This window comes from Lepidothrix coronata, unplaced genomic scaffold (genome assembly GCF_001604755.1).
Source record: "Lepidothrix coronata isolate B3197 unplaced genomic scaffold, Lepidothrix_coronata-1.0 Scaffold80, whole genome shotgun sequence".
In the NCBI taxonomy this organism is placed as follows: domain Eukaryota; kingdom Metazoa; phylum Chordata; class Aves; order Passeriformes; family Pipridae; genus Lepidothrix; species Lepidothrix coronata.
In genome coordinates, this window is record NW_016690260.1 from 1283978 (window position 1) to 1310202 (window position 26225).

General features: G+C 36.4%; 1 protein-coding gene across 13 annotated transcripts in view; it reads left to right on the forward strand.

Annotated features, from left to right (window-relative positions):
* PARD3 (par-3 family cell polarity regulator) overlaps positions 1 to 26225 on the forward strand; it is a 450340-nt gene that overhangs the window by 230010 nt on the left and 194105 nt on the right. For all 13 annotated transcript variants that reach the window (XM_017820200.1, XM_017820189.1, XM_017820193.1 and 10 more), the window contains 6 exons: positions 471 to 562; positions 3594 to 3677; positions 13186 to 13311; positions 14712 to 15094; positions 24427 to 24566; positions 26063 to 26191. In XM_017820200.1, coding sequence (XP_017675689.1) covers positions 471 to 562; positions 3594 to 3677; positions 13186 to 13311; positions 14712 to 15094; positions 24427 to 24566; positions 26063 to 26191 — 954 coding nt within the window. The remainder of the gene's footprint in view (positions 1 to 470; positions 563 to 3593; positions 3678 to 13185; positions 13312 to 14711; positions 15095 to 24426; positions 24567 to 26062; positions 26192 to 26225) is intronic.

Genomic DNA, 26225 nt, shown 5'->3' on the forward strand with positions numbered 1-26225 from the left:
AAAGAGGTCTTGGTGCTTTATGGAATTAAAGAAGCTGCATTTTCTTATACTGTTTTTAAGTCTTTTTAAAAGAGCCTCAGTGAGCTGCCTTGTATGTTCAGTCAAACCCCCAATAACCTGCCTAGGGAGAGCCTGGGAGGAGTTTCCCCAAACACTGCTGACCATCAGCTGATTTTTTGCTACCTTTTAAAAAAATGCTGACTGTGATAGCTTCTGTAGCATTGCTTTTATAACTGTAGTAAAATTATGATATAAAACTGACTAAATTACAAATATCAATACAAAAATGCATTAAGTGACAAAATTTACAAGTTTCAGACACCAAAGGAAAGATTTTTGTAGTTGTGGAAGCACAACATTTCCACTGCACATGTGGTAACCCCAATAATCTGAAAATCGTAAAATGTCATTACTAAAATCAGTTAAGCTATTAAATCCAGGTTTAAATGATTTCTTTTTTCAATATCTAGGATGAAGATCGAACAGAGGAGGACAACAGCAGAGTTGAGCCTGTTGGACATGCAGACACTGGCTTGGAAAATGCTACGAATTTTTCCCTGGAGTAAGTTACTGGCAGAACATATTGTTTTAACGATGAGTATGAAGATTGAACATAGACTAGCAAAGTACTCAAAATAGTGTGAGTGATACTGCTCTTAAGAAAGTGGGGCAATCTTTTTTAGGTCATGTGTCATTTTGGTTTTAAACAATTGGGTTCATGGACCTTTTAAAACAGATTTTAAACAGTTTAAAAAAACTGTGTTAAAGATGAGCATTGGAAACTTGACATTTATAAGTGCTGATGCTACAGTAGATTTTCTGCCTCAAAGAAGATGCTTATTTGATGGAACTTTGAAAACTTGACAGAAGGGATAGGGTCAGTGCTAGTACAAATAGATCAACAGGCAAGAATTTCAAAGGGGAAAATCTTCATTCCTGTCACTAATTCACAGTCTACTGGGAAGATGCTTGTGGGGGGTCACACGTTGTATGGTCAAAAGCCTTATACTTTATGAATGGATCAAAACGGATGTTTTGTTAGCTGGTCCTAATTTAGAAACTCAGTTACACTAAATGATATTTTATTTCATCAAAAGATACAACAAGCTTGACCTTTTGCATTTCATTGCAAAGAACTGATCCATACCTTACTATGGAATTAATGAGCAAATATCTGTTCTGCTCTTAAATCATTTAAGTTGGTTAACTTAAATTTTAAATAAAAATAAGTCTTCTGTTCCTAATATTTTTGAATTAAGTTATGAATTAGGTGCAGAAGGTTTAAATATTAGATAAAGATCATGGTGACATCTATTAGGCAGTAGGTAGTGAGTTTTACTCAGTTCCATTTACAAAATCTGTTAATTGTAAATTCCAAATGCTGTTTCCTAAATAGAATTTGCAGAACTTCTGTCAAACTTAATGCTTCGTGGTGTTGCTTTTAAGTAACTTATTGACTTCTCCTCATATGCTACTTCTTTTATTTCCTGCTTTGATCTCATACTTGTTTGCATATTTGTTTGAAGCAGTTGGCCCAAACCTCTGAGAAAGTCAGGAATCCAAATTGAAACTATCTCTCTTTGGAAGTGATAATTTCCTTGTGTTTTCTGTTTTACAGAATTTAACATTTGAATTTGGGATGTATTTTTTTGAAAGAAAAAGTATAAGAAAAATGAGTGGAAAGACCTTAAATGGGCTTCTGAAAAGATGGAAAATGACTGTTCAAGCAGTAGAACAAGTTAAATCATGTGGAATGGATGTGAAAACTGAGGTTTTTGGGTTTGGGTTTGGTTGTTTTTGTTTTTTTTTTTTTTTAATTTAAGCTATGTTTCCACTTAGGCAATTCCAGGAATTACTCAGATTTTCGCTTGATGTCTTCCTCAACCCTTAATTTTCTGACTAAGCTAATGGCAAAGTCAGAAAAAAGCTGATCATAGCGAACCACAGGCCTACCAATGGCAAAAGATGTCTTTTAGAGTTCCTTTTGGAGGTCGAAGACATTGCTTGATTCCTGTGAGCTGCTTTGCACCTGTCAGTGAAAGCTTAGCCTTAATGTACAGTGAGAAGGACATGAAGTTAGCCTATACAAAAACTGTGACAGGGAACATTACCAAATGCTGTATTTCTGTCAGTCTGAAAACACTGGTCCATGTCTGAAGACTAACAGGTTTTTGACTGAAGTCTCTCAGCTCTCCTGTTGTTGCATTACTTCCTTGAGCTAACAGTGACAGACCTTCCATTTGCATTGTATAAAAAGCAAGGTAAAAATTCAGACATCAGTTGAGGCATACAACGAATGTAAAGGCTACCTTAAAAATATATTTAAAAAAATTAATGTGGAAGAAATGTAAACCAAACTGTAACACAGGATTTTTGTTGATTTCCCAACCGTACGTGGTCTGGTTATTCTCAGACTCCAGATTAAGAGCTGTAAGCTTTCCTGATGGGCCCCCATATGATCAAGAGCTTATTGAAGGAAGTAGAAAATCTTTTACTGCCATCACAGGGCATTGGTCTTGCTCTTTGCTCCATTTGGAGATTAAATTTGATTTGTACGCTTATGAGGAATAAGCTGTGTCTGCGTATATATAAATAAATAAATAAATAAATATAAATATATATATATATAGCCAGGAAATATGGAAAAAGTATGTAACACTAGAGAGAGGCATAAGCCACAAATTTAGATTGTGGCTTCCGTTCAGGTCTCTCACTTCCAGTTTTACTGAGAGGTTCAGCCTTCATGTATTATTTTCTCATTTGTGTATTTATAGCTCTTTATGGTTCATGAGCTATATTCCACCTTTCCAGATGTGGGCATGTTTCAAACACATTAATAGATTTGGTCTCAATCTATTTCTACAATTTCTTTCTGAACCTGTATTTTCCTCTTCCGCTTTTTCCCCTCACTACAGCAAAAAAGTATAATTTGAAACTAGATGCATGGTTGCTTCAGGGGACATCTGGTTGGTTTTGAATGTTGTAGTTAAATCTTACTTTGGAAGCTTTGCCCAGTAAGGAAACACAGCAGTCTTCTAATAAAGAAAAGGAATTACAATAAAACAATGTGTTGCAAAACTGCAATAATTTAGCCAATTAGAAATTTAATAATTCTCATTTGATTATTTCATAGTTATGTGAAAGCTAATGTTAAGATTTAGCATCGGCTCTAAGATAAAAAATAAAATGTGCTAGTGCTATGATCAGCTTTTAGGCTTCTGAGGAAAAATTGTGTGTGGCATTTGGGGTATTTCTGCTCAGTGGTCCCAACAGTTAAATTTAAATTTAACTTTAGAATAAGAAAGAAATGAAGAAATCTGCATGCAATGATGATGAGACCTATTTTAATGTAGCAAACTAAGTTCACAAAAAAATTCTTTGGCTTGTGTTGGTTCTATTAATTGAACTATTTTTGATGATTGATCTCCTTTCATGCCATCAGATTAATCTTCAGGTATGTAGCATTCAACAATGCTTTCATCGCCATGACTTGATTTCTGCAATGGTTTCGTTTTTCTGTGTATGTTTGTGTGGGGTTTTTCGGTTCCTTCACGGTACATGTTCATATTCCCTCATTCGTCATTGTCTCACAGTGATATGGTAAAGCTCGTAGAAGTCTCCAATGACGGCGGGCCTTTGGGAATCCATGTAGTGCCTTTCAGTGCCCGAGGCGGAAGGTAACGTATCGTGTAGGATTTTAATTGAGTTGTAACTTGCTGTGTTTTATCTTGGTTGTGTTAATTTTTGTATTGTGTGCCTTTGCCTTCAGTAGAGTATTGTCTGTTTTTCAAAAGGCAGTCTCATTGATTAAGACAGGAAAAAATGCAAGTTTACTGTCTCTGTGCTTATAATGGACTCTATAATTCAAAGGCCCTGCTTAAAAAGAGTTAGAACTGTGTCGTTTTAATAGAGATTCTATTGTAATCTCAGGGGAAGTTTAAGGATAAAGACATTTCCTTTTGGACTCTTAAAAATTATGAACTTCTGCCTTAATTCAAGTGGATATTTATGCAACGTTTCCTTGCTGTTTTGAACCACAAGTTTCCAAATAACAGCAGGAGTCTAAACTAGAGGCATCCTACGTCCGTGCTTGATAAGAGTGGGAGAGAAAACAATCACCGTGCTTTTGAAATTTCATGTGTCCCATCTGTTGGGGTTAAAATGAAGTAGCAAAACCAGTTGAAACATTCTGGTTTTGGGAAAGGTGAAGCTGTTTTACTGTATGATAGGCTGAAACTCCTGAAGTTGGATTGTTTACAAAGAAAAAAAGTGTAAAGAAAGTCCTTTACCTTAAAAAATATGATGTGGTGGATGTTATTAATAGAATATATAATCTCTAATGCTTCCTTTACTAAAGTAGAGTTTTACCATTTAGGGTTATTAACAATCTCAGAAAAATAACTAAACGTTTGTAGTAATTGGTGGTGGATGTTTTTTATTATCTTGAAAAATCATAATTCTTCAACAATATATGCAAATTTTATTTTTGTTGCGTATTCTAAGTATACACTGTTTTTTACCTCTTTAAGGAAAAGGGGAACAAATACACATGTTAAAAGTAATCTTTCATTAGACATGAAGGGGTGTTATGTTCTCACATCTGTCATCCCAGCAGTAATTTCAGTTTTATAATCAAGAGCAAACCTGACTTGCTATACAAGTATGTTTCTCAAATAATAATATCCTACTTTAAAAAAGGCTTTAGTATTTTAGGTATTTTTCCTTCTATACCAAATACCTTCATAGGATTTTAAACACAGTACAAGAGCTTTATTTGCAGTTTTTACTTTAAACCCAATGCTTTCATAGTCTGACATGTATTACAAGAAAATGTAATTTTATTTTTACTTTAAGGCTACTTTCTCTGGGGACTACAAGTATTAAGAGCAAACTTCCATGAAGTGATAAATTCTTCTCTTCATAATCTGAAATTCAGTAAATTCAGTGTGGGGATGGAAAGGGCATAAGTGAACAGTACTTCAAACATACTCAGAAGTAAATCCCATAGAGTTAGAAATGGTTGAAATGTTCACACAGTTATCTGGGATTTAGAGAGTGTCAAGGCCAAGGAAAAGACCGGTTTAAGATCATTGACTGCCTTCTAAGTACTTATTTAATAAAACTGATGTTAAAATATGTATTTTGACACTTTGAATAAGAATTTTAACTCAAGTAGAATTCAATTCCAGGCTGTTTGTGTGGTTGTCAAGTCTGAAACTTGTTTATACATAATGAGAGCATGTTAAATGAAAAAACCGTAAACACAGAAATAAAATATCTCACTTCTTTTTAAAGGATGCTAACGATGCCATGCGTAATTATATGATAAAGTTTTATTACAGGGAATTCAATCTGAAATATAGATGGTTAGAATCAGGACATACTGGAGAAGTAAATTCTGTTACAAGGAAAATCATTTTTTTAATAAAACGCATCCCCTTTTTCTTCATAATACTAGAACTCACTTCATAGAAAAATGGGTGTACATGTAATTGCCACATGAATTTTTTCGACCCTCCACAGAATAATCTGGTGGAGAGAGGAGACATTTTGTTCCATTTCTCAAAAGTGTAGAAAAGCAAAGTTGGGAAGGATTTCCAATATTTCCAAAACATTTCTCCTGTGCTCTCTTTATTCCAGTGAAAGAAAAGTAGAGTTCATGGCTTGGGATTGATTTTAAGCACTTGGGTTGTTCTGCTGCTTTGCTGTCTGCATGCCCACACCTCTGCATGCTTTCAATGAGGACAAAGGCATTTTCTCCAGCTGCTTGCAGTGTGGGCAGGCAAAAGAACACACCCATCTTCAGGTTTGAAGCCGTTGGTAGGGGTTTTGGTTTCTTTTTTTCTCCCCCTCCTGGTTCCCCACTTCTTTTGAGCGGATAAGACACACTTGGTTCTCCTTTTGATAGATTCAGAGGGAGAGCATATGCAGGGCAGGGATATGCTGCCTACATGTTTCTCACTCTGGCACATGGCTGCTCTTTGTTCCTCCTCTGGCTGCAAAGCATAAGGCTCCCTGCTACAATCAACTAACTTACTGGAGCAGGGGATCTGCTCATTAGGAACCTAAATATACAAAACCAAACACAGGACTCAGTAAAGACTTTGAGGGATGTCCAGAAAGAAAAGATCTAATATGTCATTGAGATTAGTCCATTATCCCAATATTGTTTTTTATTTGCTTGCTGTTGAATTCCAGTTATGCTGTGTTTTCAGTTATTTTTCTTGCAGTTCCTTTCTTTTGCTTTTAAAAATGTTACTCAGTAGGCAATGGTTATTAAATCAATAACTTTAAAAAGAGAAAAAATATAAAAACATAGTATGCAATTCACCTTTTTTTCCCTCTATGCAATAAGCAGGGGCCTTCTCTCACCAAAGAATCCTCCCCCGCCAAGGAAACACTTCAAAGCTCTCAAAATTATGTACCATAACTATGTCCTTTATTTATATTGAGAAAATGTTTTACTTTTTCATGTTTTTTTGAGGGTTTAGCGTAAGAATCTCTTCAGCATTGGCTTTTGATCTTGAACAAAATCTGTAAGGGTCTCTGCCTCATCTATACAGATGCTACCAATTATTTCTGTTCCCAGTAAAAGTGAGACTTTTTAAAAAATAAAAAAAAATAGCTCTGTATTTCTCTGGGAAAAGTACTATTGATTTGTAAAGATATGATAAAACTTTCTTCTATGGATATGTTTCCTTATTATCCTTCTGTTTTGCCTCAGTCCATTATTGCCCATTTTGATTATATGTTTTTGTTTAACGGAGTTTGTTCACCTTATCAAAAGGGAGAGAGGGTATACATGTTCATCACCTTATGGTTGTGCATTTTTCGGGATTAAAGTTTTGTTTGCAAACCTGCTTGAACATTTTTGTAATGGCATAGATGCAGTGCTAAGCAGAATCAGAGGCGTGAAAATGAAAGCAGAAGGAAGGACAGAATAGGAGAGAAACGAGAAAGTGTTTAGATAAGAGTAGAACAAAGAGGAAATGAATGATAGGAAAGCATAAAAGAAAAGAAAATTCTAAATCTGTGCAAAATTGCCTTTAGCACCAATCCTTCCTTCTTATTAGGTGCTCAGAGATGAGAGCAAACACTCAGTCCCTTAAGAATAGCATCTCAGCAATCCTGGCTGATGTGGAATGATATGCTGATGTTTAAATAGGGATGCATCGAGTTCTCTGCAAGCTCAACAGTAATTATAGCATAATTTACCATTATATGACCTCTTCTACTTTTAAGTCTTTGAAATCTTCTCAAGCTCTATACCCTAGCTGCTCTTCTGAAATCCTGCCATGTCTGTCTCTGGAAGGAGATTCAACTGACGCAAGGCATATATGGGATAACATCAGAAATGTCTGTGAATAATGATATGGAAGTTATAATCCCATAGTCCCAAGACTAGTCTGAAGTCTACTTAGTAAAACAGAACAGAAAAGGATTTGGATATTCACCTGAAAACCTCACAATGAACATCCATTAATCAGTATCAGGCATGTTACTTTGATACAGAGAAGTAGGTACAGCTCTGCCAGCTGTTCTTGCTATTGACGTATGCCACAAAATCCATGACACACCGTACATCTAAAACTTGGCAGCTAAAAATATTTAATCTGGCTTTTTGTTTTATATCCTAAATGTCTTAAAAATGTTAGGAAGTCTCAGAAGAATGGAAAAAAAGAGGCTGATTTTTTTCAGTTTAAATGATGAATTTAACAGATTTTATTTAAAAAGAGAGATAAATCTCAAATGAAGGTAGACATTGAAACATGCACAGATTCTTGCTAGAAGATGTTTCATACTTTTTCTATTCTGTAGGTTGGGTTTTTCTGTGTTTTTTTCTTTTAGTGAAATTGTGCTTCATTTTCTGGAGTTTATTAATCACTTAATGTATCACTGTAAAAATTTTAATCTTTTACTCAAGATACAAAGAAAATGAAAGTGATATCTAATGGCCCTTGTCTATGTGGAGAGTCCATAATACTGCTTTCAAGGTGCCTCTCTAACGATCATATTCTGTTTGATCAACTAGGAGGTATCTGCTGCCTGCCTCTCCATTTATTCCTCTCTGCATTTCCAGCCTTTTAAGTCTCAAAGGTAGCCATGATTTTCAAAAACATATGTATGAGGAAAAAATTCTCTGTGGTGTGAATGTACCATTCCTTCACTCTTGTCTGAATTCAAGATATCTCTGATGTCAGCCTTTAAAAAGTTTTATAAGCTTAATTTGAAGTATTACTCAAACTAAAAGGCTGAGGAGTAGTTACTGAAGATTGGAAATTGGTTCTGAACTTCAGGTATGAAATCTGATAAAGTTATTTTAGTGCCTCCACAGTAGCTCTGTGACGTCAATATTGGACAAAGGAGTTTATGTCCAATTTAGCCTTGAGTAGCCATGATAATTTAACCTGAACAAACAAGCTAATTTGCCTACTCTGACCTGTGAATCTAGGAAATTTATACTGTGTTTATGTTCTTGTAGAAATTCTCAGAGATCTTTCATTCCATGAAGCTGCTACACATCAGCTTTTCAATCAATCCTTATTTTTGTCACTTAATCTAGTTTTTGTCTTTTCATGTTAGAGATTTTACGTAAACATCTAAATTGGTTATTTTCTGTTCTGTCTGATTACATTACAGTTGGCTTGCAGGTAATAGGTAAATAACTTCAGTGAGTACGTACAATGGGCTGTGATGGTCAAATCATATTCTAGATGCTAAATGTCAGTTTTTATTTTTACTTACACTGTCAGTTTTTATTAAGACAAATTATCATCATTTCCATACATCTGGATGGCATGTGGGGAGTTCACATTTCAAGAACTACCCTGACTAACTCAGGCAATTTAGATGTCAATAAAACATTCACTGCTTATTTCTAGTTTTATCATTGGTTGTAATTTATACTGAGAAGTGAAATGTTAACACATGTAGCTGAGTTTATTTTAGTAGTATAATTAGAGTAATGAACCTTGTGAAAATACAGTGGTGCAAATACTAATATAATCTCAGCTGCTTACATTCCCAATTAGGTATTTAAAACAAATACAAAGACTGAACTCTTTGCTTTGGCACTGTTTCCCTTCTGTCCCTGTGTCAGCTAATGTTAGTCTAAAACAGCGCAGGTACCAAATTTCCACTTATAATTATTGTTTCAACGGGATTGTAGAGTTGCAGAGTGTTTTGCAAAGGTTTACATGATATTTAATCTCATTCTTGAAAATGTTAGAGTTTAAAATATTTATAATGGAAGAATTTTTGTTAGAAACCATGTTGACTTACTTTAACTGGGCAAGATTAAACAAATTCAAATACATCCATACATTTGTATGCTACATGGTTGTGCTTAAAAAAAATATACACTGACTTTTGTACTTTATACTAGATGAGTTTACAGGCTTTCAAAATTTATGTCTTCCTAATGTAGGAAACATAATATTGAAGCCGTAATAGAGATACATCTCCACTTGCCAGGATTAATGATGGTGGTATATAGCAGGGAAAATAATCCAATTAGTCTTTAGATTATTGCATATTTGCAATATCAGGTCTACTCTGTTTATCTCTAGTTAGTGCAACAACAAACATGAATTCCCATAATGCCTTTTTTTAGAGTCATATTCTTACATCTAACCATAATATGCTGAAAAAATGCTGTAGGAAATTGGTAGGCTTCTGTTACTAAAGTATTAAGGAACATTCATTTTCTGCAAGTTCTAGTAGAGTTTCCTCTGCTATGCAGAATCTCATTCTGGAAATTGTTTCTGGAACTGTGTCTAAACGGATCTTTTGCCCCATGTCTTTATATAAAAATTAAATAAATGAAAAGGCACTGTGAGGATCCTGGTTTTAGGTTTGACTCAGGCTGTTCATCCAGCCTTGAATCTGTTCTCAGTGACTTTAGCTTTATACGCCTTGGTTAACCTAGCTCTAACATTTGTTAAAAAGCAAAATCCTCATGAGGACCATATGCTGAGTCTGAGATGAGCAGTCTTGCATTAGCAGAATTTGTAGCCTTTGTCTAATGAGATTATTTACAATTTTAACTGGTAGTTTGCTTATCTGTTACATTATTTTACTATTGATTAGGATTAGTAACATTTTTGCTAGATTTGAGAGCTTAGGTGAAGCACATTTAAGAAATTACAAACCATGCATAAACACGCATCTTGCAATAATAATTTAATATAACTTTGGAATGTGAAACAGTATAAAACAACATTTCAAGAAAAATGCTATGTCAAAACTATTGATAGAGCAATTATTTTGTAATCATAAGTATGTGGAGACATCGGGATGAAAAATCTGTATTATTTTGTATAGTATACTATATTTGTATTAACTTAGATTGTTGTACTTTGTGTAGATATTGTTTTTGATATTTTGATATTTTTTATATTTAACCATATAAACCAAACACCTGTTGTCATTACTATGTATGCTCTTGTGCAAGCATTGCATGCACATCCAAATTCTAAATTGTCTTTGAGCGTTACAGACGAGTACAACTGCATCAAAAAGCTGTTGGGCATCAAGTGAAAGAAAAGAAGGCATAATTCTTTCATCTCCTCCTCAAATATTTTGGTGGTTTTCTCTTTTGTGTAGCATTCCCAATTTTATATTTGATTGCCTTTCTCCTCCCCATTTAGAGGTATCCTCTTCAGTATCTTCCCTTTGTGGCTCAAAGACAATCACCTCAGAGAAATTCATCAACTCACAAGTGAAAAAGTCATGAACTTGTTTTCTAACCCACCAGGGTTCTATGTATCAAAAATATAATTCTGATAAAAATAATGTGGTGAAATCATACAAGTATTTTTCATTTTTGTCATTAATATTCATAACTGTTACTTCAGTTCTTTCTGCAACTATCAAACAATCTATAATTTCTTTATGGAACAGTCTTAAAAATCCAATACTGTTTTCAAAGCTTATTTTAGTGAACAGAATGAAAAAAGGGATTTAATAAATATTTAAAAATTTGTTTTGTTTTGCTTCCTGTGACATCATACCTTCATAATTATCAGAAAATTTTTGTACAATAAATGGAGCACAACACTGTCATTAAGTTAGTGTGCCCCTGTTGTGAACTTCTAGAATTTTTTGTCATGGAAACTATTAGAGTATTGTGGGAAAGGCAAAGAGAAAACCACTTAAAATATCTAGATAATACAAGGGGTTTTGCTGCTTTGGTGATCAGGAAAAAATGCAAGTAAGGAAGAATTGGTTTTGCTTCAGAAAATTTGGGAAAATTTAGTTTGCTTTTCGTTAAATCATTTTCCTTTTTAATGGGAGATGCTGGGTTGTTGGAAGGAATCTACAAATGGTAGAACTTTCCAAACACAAAGAATATCAACTTGTGATGGGGAGGCATAGGACTAGATTCAAACTAGTACTGATTGTGTTTTTTCAGATTTTTTTTTTTATTTTCAGAAATGCATGTATTTTAGAGAAATCATTCTTTATCTTTATGGAATTCTCCTGTTCTTGTGCTCAGCAGTGTTACTGCAAAGAGACAGATAGCTAATTGCAGCAGCTGACCTGAACTCAAGTCCAGTCACAGTTAGTATCACTTACTGTACTCAAAAAGTCCATTAGGAACCAAATGAGAGTGGAACAAGTTTTGCCTCTGATGGGACCCCAGATGGGTCAAAGGTGCAATTCATTAGGTTTTTGCAAAACACTTCCTATCAGTTGAAAATGGAATAGTATGACTTAAATGTTAATGTCTGACTCAAGCTTCATTTGAGGATTTGTTTTGTCAGAATGCTTTGTGTTGTTTTTCTCCTCACAGTCTGTTTACATGTTTAGATCCTTTCAACATCATATCTTAATGTCTCTAGGTGGTTCCAAAGTGGAAATACTACTAGGATCGTTTCTCTTACTCTTCATCTGCCTTGTAGGAGAAAATGTATGACTGTTCTGTAAAATAAATGTCTCATTTGCATATGTTGGTGATAAATTGGTAAATGAAGAATTTAAAGTGGAAGAAATAAGTTAAGTTAATTTTGCTTTTCTGACCTGTTTTATTAAGTGCTCAAGTGCATATATAACTTTTGAGCACATGAGGACTCCTTTTAAACATTGTCGACTGCTCATTTACTTTGAGGTATGTGTGAACTGAAGTTCTGTGATGACTGAAAGTTTTTTTGCTAAAAGACGTATGTGATCTTGCAATTCCTGCTACGTGACCAAGTGTTTTCCACGCCATGCCTTGAAATGACTTCTGAAAAAGTAATGTTGTTGACTTGGATCATGTGAATTTGGCCCATTGATACATCTTGTGGGATTTCAATGCAGAGCTGATCTTTAAAAAATAGTGCAGTGTTGATGCAAGAATAATCCTGAAGATTGAGTCCTTCAAACCTAGAGTTCAGGTATAGAAACATCACTGACTTTTCATGCTATCCTGACAGTACCTGTGAAATCCATTCTTCAAGATCCATTTCATAATTTCAGGTTGAATATTTTTTACCTTTTCTCTGTAAGAATGTCCTTAAGATGACACCATGGGTGAGCACTAGACTGAGGTGACTAATTCATTGCACAGAAGCTATCAAATGGAAATTATCTTCAGTTAAATAATTTTTTAAGATGCTGAATTAAAAAATTACATTTAAGTTTTTAATTTTCTCTTTGCTGTTTATTAAAAAAAGTTAAGATTTAAAAATAAGAGGATTTGGTTTGCATGACAGTCCTGAATTCTCTATCCATTCGTTCATTATAGGCTGCATATTATGTGAGATGACCCCATGTTTCACTTGCACAGAAGGAGTAGTGATGGCTGTGGTATTCTCTGCTAATTCAGAAATTCATATTTTAAGTTGAACCTGTTTAACTTCAGTTAACTAGCAGAAAAAATGCCATCTCTCAGATGTGTGGTGGTTCTTGGAGCTTTTACTGCTCAGAAATCTTGGCCTTATGCAAGAACGGATGTGCTATCATCACACTGCCTGTTCGTTCTTACTTTTGACATGCTTGATTCACCTAGGCTTTTTGTTTTATGGAAAAGGGATAATAATTCAGGTAATGCTTATAAGTTATTTGAAACTACGGTATCCTACTTCAAGGTAAGATGGTTTAAAATATAGTTTCTGTAATGATTATGATAAAATATTTAATCAGTAGGATATTCTATGTTGCAAATTTTTCCAACAGTAATCATTTGTAATCTTAATGTTCCAGAACCCTGGGACTGCTGGTGAAGCGATTGGAGAAGGGTGGAAAAGCTGAACAAGAAAACCTTTTTCGTGAGAATGATTGTATTGTCAGGATTAACGATGGAGACCTTCGGAATAGGAGATTTGAACAGTAAGTGTTCTTACTACACGTTACATTGCATTATTTGATCTTTAACACTGCACCTTGCAGTAATTTGAGGAAAGTAAGAGAAAAATCTTTAAGTTTGCCTTTCTAATAAAGAAAAGATACACTAAGGGACATTAGTGACTTATATTTAGTCAGACTGAAAAAATTAAGGACAATTATTGCCATTAGAGTATACGCAATTCTCATTTGATTGGTTTTTGTACATCATAGATTTTTTTCTTACACTGGTAAACAGTTTATCCTGAAATTCCCATATGAATTTTGCTCTTATACTTGCAATGCATCGTGTTCAATATAAGCAGACAGCACAGAGGCTGTATTTTTAACATTTTAAAAACATGTGTGGTTTTGTGTGTGTGAGAACTGTAGGTGCAATGTGCAGAAACTTCTTGGAGAAGTCTGAGAGATAAATATTTGCTCCATTGTTGTCTGGTCTTGGTAGAATCCTGAAATGGTGAATCAGAAAGATGAAAGACTTTTAAGAATGAAATTAGATTGTAGTTCACACACAGATAATTGAAAGAAAAAAAAAGAGGTATGCACAAAATGAGTAATTTCAAACATAATATTGTTCTGAAATCCATAACATGTTGAGGACCAAAGGAATATCATTTGTTCTGATCGTTTTGTACTTAGTGTGTATTTGAAATGTGTTTTTAATTTCTTTGACTCTAACCTGAATTGGAACATAACCCTGTCCCATATGGTTGAAAGCAGCTTGTCTCTGATTGTTTTATGGTTATGAATCACAATTTGTAAAGTCTGTGAAGAGACTCGTTGACTTTGTATACTTTGGATCATGACCTAGAGCCCGATGTCTGTCTGTACAGGATTTGAGCATTTTTTCTCTACAGGATTGAGCATTTTTTTTTCCTATTTCTTAATATTGTATTCTGAAAGACTACTGACTTACAAAAATTAAAGTGTAAACTTAACCTAGTTGCAAGACTGCATATAATCACCAAATTATGGAATACATAATTTTTTATAAAGTATAATTTTCATTCTAGTAATTCTGTTGTCACTGTGATTACTGTTATCACAATTATTGCAATTAGCAAAGTTCAAAACAAAAGGCACTGCGGTCCTGCTATAGAACTGTCTGCATTTCAAGACTGTGGTTGAAATTTTCGCTATTCTGAGTTCAGTATTTGCTATGTTAGTTGTTAAGCATGTTTAACCCTTGTGTTGCCCTAAAGCAATAAACCTTAGTGAAAAGCAGACCAAATAGACTAGTGAACAGATTCAAGCTTTATGGTTTATGCTTGAGTGCAACGTGTCTGTCAGCTCGTGTTGCTTAATTAACATTAGTAATTATGCTTATAATGCCTTGTAGCCTGCCAGTCCTAATTTGCTAATTTTCTGTTCATTTTGAAACCTAGAGCACAGCATATGTTTCGCCAAGCCATGCGTACGCCGTTCATTTGGTTCCACGTGGTCCCTGCGGCAAATAAAGAGCAGTACGAACAGTTGTCCCAAAGCGAGAAGAACATGTACTACTCCAGCCGGTTCAGCCCCGATTCCCAGTATGCTGATGGGAAAAGTATTAACAATTCTGGACTTCACACATTACAAAGAATGTCTCGAGCGGGTAACCAGTCCGATCAGACAGACTCCTACTCGCAGCTACCTCATAGTGTGAATTCATCAGGGAAACCACCCTCTGGCCTGGTACCATCACCTCAGAAAGTTCTCACCTCCACTGCAAACAGTGGGTATAACACCAAAAAAATAGGGAAGAGGCTCAGTATACAGCTAAGAAAAGGTAAGGCACTAGTGCACTCCTCACATAGCATGAGGTATGTGTGTGTAGTGCATGCATGTGTACCCAGTGCCATTGTGTTGGGCAGGATGGCTGACAGGAGCACGGGGGATGCAATGGGTTGATTTTGGAAGCCAAGGCACTGAGTTGTCCTTGATAGCAGGCCCAGGAGTCCCACCCTGCATTCTGTGTGTGAAGTGTGTTTGCAAAAGGCCATTTTGAGGAGTGCTTTAACATTGTTTTCTGTCTCTCAGCTAATAAGGAAATGCAGTAAGAGCCTCAAATTCTGTTGGCCAAGACCCAGGGAGTGGTGAATTATTTAATATAAAAAACTAAGCTAAAATGGCCCATATTCTGTACTTTGCAGTTATAATGACTTTTTAAATTGAGTAACTCCTTTTGCCTTTGTATTTTAAGACTGTTTTTGATCCAGTTGGTAAATTGAACTTTCTAATTTCCAGTTAAACCTTTTCTTTATTCCACTGAGATGTGAAAACCTCTGGTTGAGATGTAATGTGATATTTCCTATCTTGGCCCTTATGCTAATGTAATTTGAATGGGGGTAAGAGACTATTTAAAGTGGTTTGTGCTTATCTCAACATTAGTGTTATATGTGCACATGTAGATGCATTGGTACATCCGTGGAATTTTTATGATGTGAGAAAATTTGGTATTTTTGTGTAGTTACCGTCTAGATGCTTTTAAGATATTTTGAACTATATAAAAAGATATTTATATGCAAGTATTTCTTAGCTCTTGGGAAATGATTTTTGTAAAGGATTATAGATACTGTAAGCTTTATGATATTAAAATGAGTGTGCTTAATGTTAGATATAGCAGCAAGAATAGGGTTTACATTACACAACAAAAAGTTTACCCATATGACAGTATTCTCCATGAACTCAGAGTATATTCCCCTTAGGATATTATAAGTGCTAATATTAATAACATTTATTAATTAATGTTTTTATTGAAAGTCATTGAAGACAATGCATTGAACAGTAGAGATTTTACAGTTTTACAGGTACCAGGTTACTTGTCAAATTATCATTCTGCTTTCCTTTCTTTGAACTTCACATGAACCACCAGATTGCTTCTTTCTGGTTGCTGAATTTTAAGCTCTACAAACTTGGATGACATAAGGTTGAGTTGACAGTTTGCTTCTGTTGTTGATGCTCCTTCAAGAATTTCTTTAGGCCATCAGCTCAGATCAGCCTTCTTGGAAAAACTTATTGTTACTGGTTGAGTAAGGAATGGGTGTGCTTATAAATATCCTCTCAGTCACTACAGTGATTTTTATCTTTTTTTATTTGTGTCTGTGGAAGCCTGTAGAAATATTACTCGGATAGTACATTAAAGAATTCATAGCCAGGAGTAGAAATAAACCTTTCATATAATTTAAAAGCACAAATAAATGAATATAGAATATGAGACCACAATATTTTTGCATGAAACAAATATGATGTTGTAGCTGCTCATAAGATACAAGAATATAATTTTGGTGTGTTATGGATTTTTCAGCTGTGATATGTTGTTATATTTTGGTCATCTTGCACTGGATACTGTTTCATAAATACTCCACCCAAGGCTATAACGTAATTTATCCTTGCTGGCACCAATATATTAGATGGGTTTGGAGTAAAGGAGATGCATGTTGATGAAAAATGATCCCTAAGATACTTTAACATCTAGTTCATACTGGAGAAGTTTGATGGCTCTTGCACTAGTAAAAGCTTTGCAATCCATATCTAGAATATATTTCAGAAGTTTAAAGGGGGTATTTGTTCCTAACAGTCTGCTTATTTGAGAATACTGCTTATGATGAAATGGCACCTAGCTCAGATTATAGATAGAGATAGAACCTGCTTAGTGTACTGTGTTTTATGCACAGCAAAATTAAAGAAAAATGTGCATGAGGAAGGATGACTTTTTATCATAGCTGTCTTTCATTTGTTAATATCCAGTATAGAAAGAGGTGTGTCCTCCCATTTTGACTTTCATTCAGTCACTCTTGAGAACGTACATGTGGAGCAACAATGCAGCAAAACACTTAGGGATGCCTCCAAGCAGTTTGTTGTAAATATGAGTGCAATGGGGACGCTGATTGCCTTTGATGATTATTTCTAATGAAGGATGTTGTAATAATACAGGCTCTATAGATATTTAACAAATGTGCTTATTTGTAGCTGACAGGCAGCAATTATTTCACCAATCACCATCATTACTTTAAAAACTGCATTAAGGCACACAGGCATACAAGATGTTGTCTTTAAATTCACTTTTGATTTAACCTGTACGTTCTGATTACAGATGTAGTATATGAGAATTGATTCATTTTCAGTACAGGCAGACCTTCTTTATTACAGCTGTGTTTCTTTATATTGCATGAGCTTTATTATATAGGATGACATGCTAAGATAACCCTACAGTATGTGCTTCTGTAATTATGATTTCTTAATATTTATTGCTGTTTTGGCATTTTAAAATAACCTGAACTTTCATAGGATTTAGCTGTTTAATAAAGTCAGAAGAGAAGGTCAGTCATATGTTTCAGTCAATGCAGAATGTTTGTTGGCTTTTCTAAATGAAAATGGATATCTGTTTATCTTGCCTTAAAGGTCAGGGCCTGAACTTTTAGCATATAGATGTAGGGGTTATTGCTGATATTCTAATGCCATTAAGGCTGTATAACAGTCTAGCTTAATAGCTCACACAAATTAAGATAGTGCAAGACATGACAGTGAGCCTATGTTTATATATATTTTGGTGTAAACTGATACACAGGAAGTATAAATAAATAAAAATAGTTCTTTGCAGCTAATGAATAAAGAAAATAAGACCACGGATATAACACTAAGAGTGTTAGGACAAACTTTGACCTCGTATACACCAGGATACCCCCAGAGTCTTTATTCTTTGGTTGCAAGGCTTTGAGCCAATGCAACTGAGAGGAATTTAGTCCAACCCTTATAAATAATGAATAAGCAATTATACAGCAAATGAGTCTAAGGCTCAGTCTTTGAGCACTTAGTAACTCACAGCATTTAGCCTGATACTCACTAAAGCATTCAAAAGACTTTTCCACTGGACATTGTGTTACTCAGATTTCATATATACTGGTTTTGACACTGCTGTACTAAGACAAGCCTGAAGTACTCAATCTGTAAATTAACTTCATCTTACCTGATTGGCCTTAAGTACAATGCTCATTGCATCATATAATTTCTATCTATAACTACATATTTGTCTAGATAAATTAAATATCTAATTCTTTAAGTAAAATGTCAAAACTGAGCTCACATTATTTCAGTTGGTCCTAGTTCTACCAAATATTTTACTACATTTTTGTCTGAGGTTTTCAGTGAATCAGGACTTCAGTCCACATCTCCCCGCTTTCAGAGGGTGACTTAGCTACTTGCCCTGGGAATCACAATCATCTCTTCCTTTTTGGCCCAAAGAATATTTCTCTCTTGCAAAACAGAATAGCTTCCAGGGAAAGAACTGAGTGACAGGGCTATAGGATACCTTACAGCAGGAAAGCTGTAGCAATTACCAAGTTCATCACAGAAAGGATGTAGCAACTGTGTTCTAGGAAATGGTGAGTCCTGAAACGAAGGAGTCACCTCTGCTCACTGCAACAAAGAAAAATGCTTAAATTGTAGATTTGAGCAGGATTACAAGACTCTTTGCTCTTCAGAATTTGTTATTGGGTTCCTGTTTGGCTTGCTGGCCTTTCTGTGGTTAATAATGCTCCATCTTACACAGAGAGACGATCTGAAGCACTGCAAGTCCCACCAGGTGACTGGGCATTCAGTGCTATAACATGGTGACATTCATCCCTGCTGTGCCCAAATTCCTTTCTGCAAGAAGTCATTAGAGACAAAAATAAGATGCCATGGATAGTTTGGGAGTAAACTAATTTAAAATTGCATCGTTTGCTCTGGAGTAGAGCACATCTATGGACAATTACTAGTTTTACTTGGGTTTATATAGCACAATATACAAGAGAGGACCCTGAACTTGTCTGTAAGATATCCTGCATCATGTATCTGAAGTGTACAGATTTACATGCATTTTTCATCATACTCTCCTGTTTTCCCCACACAGTTTCTTGAGCCAGACTTTGAACTGACATTTTAAATTTTTGTTTAAAATTGCTTTTGAAGCGATATGTTCTCTTAGAATTCCTGTTCAGATGCAATAAGGGTGTTTGTCACTTTTGAAATGAAGCATGTCGATTCCTAAATTACCTCGATGACCTTGAGAAATGAGATTCAAAAGTAAGGCAAATAATTTTGGGTTTTATTAGTCACTGAAGAACCATAAAGTGCATCAGGTTTCATATTTCCATTTTTTAAAACCACTTCTGATCACTATTAGCAGGCGGTAGCAAAAAGGGAAAAGAATGTTTCTATTAGGTTGATCGAAGATCTTCTTGAGAGGTCTGAGCTTTGCTTGGAGAAAAAACCACGCTTGTTCCAAATCACTCAACTACATAAAAATGGACATGCAATTAGTCTTGATTGTGCATGTGGCTGCAGAAATTTTATAGACAGCTGAGCAGTCAGCCTTCTAAGCAGTCATTTGCATGAGTAGTTAGCCTGACTACTTGTGCACAAATTCAGAAAATATGGGGCTTAAACTAGGAGCAGTAAAATGGTCTTGGTTAGCTTAGTGAAGCCCCTTACAATAAGGAGAACATGTTTGCTGTTTGGCTCTTGCATGAGATTGAGTCCTTCATAAAAAACTGCTTTCCAACATAAACTACTAGGAAAATTATTTTGGTAGTTACCCCTCTGTACATGGATCTCCAGAAAGAGTCTCCTGTGAAAAAGCAGGAAGTTAAAATGCTTGGAAGGGCAATGTCTGCTCCAATTATTGTCAGAGGGCATTTGGCTCTTCTGCTTAATTTTATTGTAATGTTATCTCTCTCCTTTCATTAAGTGAGAATGCAGAGGTGATGCTTGCTTTTTGTATTGTATCCTGTCAGTGTTTCTATCTAGCAGCACGTTTTGCTACTGAGAATTCAGACCTGCAGTTGGTTCTGGGTGAGGAACGCACAACTTTTCATGCAGAATAGCCTTATGAAAACAGAAACATTATGCCAGACAGTCTTTCCACAATGAAGAGGGTTATCCCAGCATTAGTGAGAAATTAAGTACTTTGTCACTGGGAGATAAGAAAGTCTAGTAATAAAATTTTTTACATCCTGTCAGTTTATGATCAGATTGCTTCCAAGTAAAATGATGAAGTTCATTTTGAAAATATGTTTAGTTAAATTATATGAAAGGATCTCCTCTACCCCCTGCTTTAACTGCTACCAGAACTTTTTTCCTCCAAACCACCAACTGAAGCATCAAATCTGCCCCTTTTCTGTTTGTACAAAATAGTTCTTTTACTGTTGTAACTGCCCTTTTTATTCATATAAAACTACTTTGTCTTCAGCTCAGAGCTGGCTGAGCTCTTGAGAGTAATGCGACCTTTGAAGGCGTGTTCAGCATCATATTCAAGAAAAAAGGGGAGCTCTAACTTGTCGAGAGAGCTGCTGATTTATCAAAGAAGCCTAAGAATTTGAATTACACAAATTAGTGGGTAATTTTTAAATGTTATTATCTCTCAGTGTAATTTGATCGTTGTCTGAGATGACAGCTATAGAGGGAGGAAAATGTTTTCTACCCTTTCTAAAATCTACCCTTTTTAAAATCTTTAAGATATTAAAGTGAACATAGCTGAAATAACCTAAACATTGCAAAGTAAAGTTTTGTGTAAGATGACGCCTGTATTTTCAAAAATATGGAAATTTCTTCTATTTTCTACTCATGTTGTGGTTCTGCCTGTATGTGTGTCCAGTCTCTCCTGTATTACTAGTATAAATCAGAAATATCAGAGAAGCATACAGTGTGTTTGCACATTTCCCTCATAATTATAATGCTGTTTTACAACCTAAGAACTGAAAACACTCTAGCAGCAGGAAGATATTAAGATCTTATATGCATTTCTATCAACAGGAGAATGGAAATATATGGAGTAGAAATAACTAAATCAGTTGTGTGTATAAAAAGAAAAAAAAATTTAAAATCAATTCAATCACAGAAGTTGTATTTATTTTTGGCCTCGGTTGGATGTATCCATTTATTTCCCAGTCTTGTGAGCATCTAATTTATCTACAATAAGCATAGGAGCTTATGAAGCTGTATCCTACAGCTTAGAGCAGCTATGGTGCATGAATAGCAGATTGAATCAGAGAGAAGGTAAAAGGAAAATAGCACCCAAAAGCTGCCTCATGCAAAGCTGCACAGAGCAGCATAGTAAAACATGCCCCAGTTGAGGGCCTTCTTTCCACAGAAACAGGTAATTAGAATTTTCTTCTGCTAATGTCTGGCTTCAGTGTGGATTTGTGGTATTCTGGAGGCTTTGGTAAAGGCTTTCTGGAGATTTGACAACAGAAAATGCCACAGTCCAAATTTATATCCTGTGTGCATTTGTAATGTGAATGTTTCAACTTCTGTTTTTTCCATGGGGGTTTGAAGTGGAGTGTGTGAACCAGACATCTGTAATGATGCTGTAATCAGGCTATGGGGATTAAGCTTATTAATAATGAAATATTGTCCTGGGAGTGCGTTCCTGTTCAGATATTACTTTAGAAATTTTAGCAGACAAAACCCGTACTCAAAGAGCAATATTCAACACAGATCCTTATAATGAGAAAAAGATAAATTCCATAAAAATGTGAGATGTGCCTTAAAAAATCCTTATACAGATCATCTTCTATGTTGCTGGGATTTAAAGAGCTCTATGAATGTTTGAAGCATCATTAAAATTGTGAGGTCTCCTAAGTAAAAAATGGGTGTTATGAGATCTAATATCTTTTTTTCTTCTCTGTGTAACAGCACTGATAAATTTTATATTGGCCTGAAAGTGGATGAAGACTTTCAAATTCAAATGTCAGCTATCTCAAATGCTGCAGAAGGAAGGGAAGTTGTCTCATGATAGTTAGCCTAGACAAACTGATCCAAATTTCCTGAACAATAAGAACTACATGCCCTTACTGTGTATACTGGAGTACTTAGTTATGTTCAAGATGAAGATTTTAAAAGATTATATCATGCCCAGCCCTGTCACCTGTGTCAGTTTACTTCTTAACATGATTACCATCTTGATAGTAAAACATAATGTACTAAATTTTAATCAAATATAATTGTACAGATTTCAGAAACCTGTAGGTAGACTAGTGGTGACTATATTTGACTCCTGTTTTCTTTTCATGTGTGAATATTAACCTGCTCAATAAAGTAGACTTAACAAATGAACATGGGGAACAGTAAGACAGAAATTAATTCAGGCTTCAGCGTTACAGTGAGTTGACCCTGGATGGACACCAGGTGCCTACCAAGCAGCTCTATCACTCACTATCCTCAGCTGGACAAGGGAGGGAAAACAGCAAAAATCTTGTGAGTCAAGATAAGAACAGGGAAGATCACTCACCAATTACTGTCACAGGCAAAACAGACTTCACTTGGGGAAACTGATTTAATTTATTGCCAATAAAATCACAATAGGTAGTGAGAAATAAAACCAAATTTTAAAACACTTTCCCTCCACCCCTCCTTTCTTCCCATGAATTCTCTACCTCTTCTCCCCAGAGGTGCAGGGAGATGGAGAATGGGGGCTGCAGTCAGTTCATCACACATTGTCTCTGCCACTCCTTTGTCCTCACAGGGAGGACTCCTCACAATCTTCCACTGCTCCAGGGTGGGGTCCTTCCCACAGGAGACAGTCCTCCACCAATATCTCCAACATGGGTCCTTCCCACAGGCTGCAGTTCTTCAAGAACTATTCCAGTGTGGGTCCCTTCCATGGGGTGCAGCCCTTCAGGAACAGGATCCTCCAGTGTGGGTCCCCCACAGGGTCACAGGTCCCACCAGCAAACCATGCTTCAGCATGGGCTCCTCTCCATAGGGCCACAATTCCTGCCAGGAGCCTCCAACAGGTTGGCTTTCCAACAGGTCACAGCCTCCTTCAGGCTGTGTGTGGGATCCTCCACAGGCTGCAGGTGGATTTCTACTACACTGTGGAGCTCCACGGGCTGCAGGGGGACAACCTGCTTCACCATGGTCTTTACCATGGTCTTCAGGGAAGTCTCTGCTCTGGCACCTGGACCACCTCCTCCTCCTTCTGCACTGATATTGGGATCTGCAGAACTCTTTCACTCTTTCTGGCTGCTGTTGTGCAGTTGTTTTTTTCCCCTTCTTAAACACATTAACACCTGAGATGTTTCAAATGGAAGTTGTAGGTGCTGCCACTCTGTTGGGGTGGTCTCTGCTGAATGGCCATCTGGTTTCATGCTAGATGAGGGGTCCTGAATAGACTTGATGTGTAATGTTGGGGAGGAAGGGAGAGTGCCAGTTTTCAACCTATAGTTTCAGGGGTTGTTGATAAGACTGGACAGATTGCATCCAAGAGAGGATCACAAATGAGCTTTCTGTGTAGTAGGAAAGGCTTCTGTTTGCCCTCTCAGCTTGTGAATTCTGGAGCTGGTGGTACCCATCAATAACCAGTTGTGGGCATAATTTCTCTTAAATACAAGTCTCATTTGCCATATTGACGACACCCTCTCTGAATTTCTGCAGGTCATCTTAAATATCTTTGTTTTGCTTCAGTCTGTCTTAGCCAAGTGTAGTCAGTCACCTGGATGTACAGCAGGACATCTCAGCAAAAGTGGCAGCCTGGTTTGCTCCCTGCCTGCAGAACAGACAGTGGGGTGGAACACAGCGAGAGCCAGGGTGAAGCCCTGGGGCAGAGGAGCTGTTAAAAGAAAACAGCCCAAGATCCCTCAGAGCAGAAGAAATGAGACCACTGAGTTCCAGTTCTGTCACCTGCCAGTGTCCATGAGTGAGCTGACAAAGCCCTATGGCCAGCACCATTGGCTGACTGTCACTGTTGAAAGTGCTGCAAAAGAGAAAGAAAGGATCATTGATGAGATCCAGATTGACAAGAGGGAAGACAGTGATCGGGTATCAGATATGCTTTGTTCTGATTCCTTGTCACTTAGCTCATCTGAAATAGAAAGTTGAAAATATGGCAATGACTTGGAAATCATCAGAACAGCAAGTTGCAGGGAGGGCCTGCTGAGCCACCTGTGCCCAGACTCAATGCTTCAGTTATAGCCTTCTTATAGATGCCTTTTGTTTTCTTTTTTTGCCATGCAGTAATTCTTACATCTTATATGTATTTTCATGGATTGCATCAGTGAGGTATACATACATTCTACTCAGTAAAAATAATATGTAATATAAAATGTGCATTTTAACTAGCAGTGTACATTCCTTATGCAGGTACAGAAGGCTTGGGATTTAGCATTACTTCAAGAGATGTCCCAATTGGTGGCTCTGCTCCAATTTATGTGAAAAACATCCTTCCGAGAGGTGCAGCTATTCAAGATGGGAGACTAAAAGCTGGAGATCGATTAATTGAGGTAAGGAAATGTTACATGTTGTTTGTCTGTGTTTTGGCATGTGCCCACACACTACTTCACTTCCAAAGGCTAATATATTTTATGTTATAGGAAAATGTTTCCCTATTTTTCCTTTTTCTTTGGCTTTATTATTTTTAGGTAAGAGATCAAGTTGCTGGGCATTTTCAGTACGTAACTGTTTAAAGAACTGGACCCAGACATACTATAAAAACATGAGTTTACATGTCCTAATTGAATACAGTGTCATAGTCTTGCATTGCTGCTTAGCAATGAATTGAAGCAAAGCGATTGTTACCTAGTAAGTAGAATTAAATCAGCATGGAGTGACAGACCAGAAATTATCGGAGATGTTGCCAAGTATGGAAGGCAATACCCTGAAAAGGTTTAGTGAATTAACTAAAGGAATATAAGAGGAGGGCAGTCCTAAAGAGAATCAAGGCCACTTCCCTCCTGAAGGAAGGATGTCCTCAAGGGAACAAAATTTCTCTTAGATAGGTGCACCGCAGAGATCTTTCTGCAAATCTAGCTGGAGTGATATAAGATGTTACCACCCACAGCTCTTCATTACTGTCCCTAAGCCAAATGACACTGGAGGTACTGCTGAGCCTGTAACTGCCTCTCAGTGCCCTAACTTCACTTTACTGCAAAATTGGCCAAGTCAGCTTGAATTGTTGCTGGAGGATAGCCCTCTGTAATTACTGTAATTCAAGGTAACCCAGATGACTTGGCTAGAAGGGGACTGAGAAGCATTTAAGATGACAGCTGTGGCATCTCAACAGTGTGAGCCATGGTCTCTTACAAGGGGAAGGAAAAAGATGGTTTTCTGACTCCTGAGCACCATGCTCCCTTGCTTAGCACTGGTAGTTGATTTGCCTTCATTTTCAGAATGTTTCTGAACAGGCAAGCCTGAGATTACTTGGTCTTTCTCTGGCTTCTCCCTTACTGATGTTAGCTCATACAGTGGGAAATTCTGCATGTATCCCATACCTGTCTGTCCTGATAAGTGGCATGTGGAGGCCAAGGGATTGGACCGCTGAACAGAGGCAAGATAAAGAGTAGCTACCCCAAAGTCATTCAGGGAAAAAATTACTTTCTACTGTTGTCACAATTGGTTGTGCAAGATGTATTTGGAAGGTAGGTATAACACCAAGACATGTGGAAACAGGACCAGTTTTGGAAAGATTTTTATGCAGAAATTCTTGTAAGAAATACTGGTAAATGGGATTAGTTGGCCTTAGAGTACTCTGGACTATACTGTTGCTGCTGAAAAGGAGTGAAGTATAGCTGTCTGGCTTGTTATTTTTATTTGTCTGTGAAGGATGGCCATTTAATTAGTTCTATTAAGTAAAAGCTGTCATGTGAGCTAATGAGCAGGTTACTCCAGTGAGGGATTTTTAATACTGTCCCATATGATTCACATGACTTTTTGCTATTAATTTCTGCTGGTTTTCCTGGTTTGGAGTCTTACCAGTTTCTAACATTTTTTTTTGTCACAGGTAAATGGAGTCGATTTAACAGGCAAAACTCAAGAAGAAGTTGTGTCCTTGCTGCGAAGTACCAAGATGGGAGGGACAGTTGGCCTTTTGATTTTTCGACAGGAAGAAACATTCCATCCAAGGGAACTGGTGCGTAAAATAGAGAGCAGCTAAGAGATTTAGA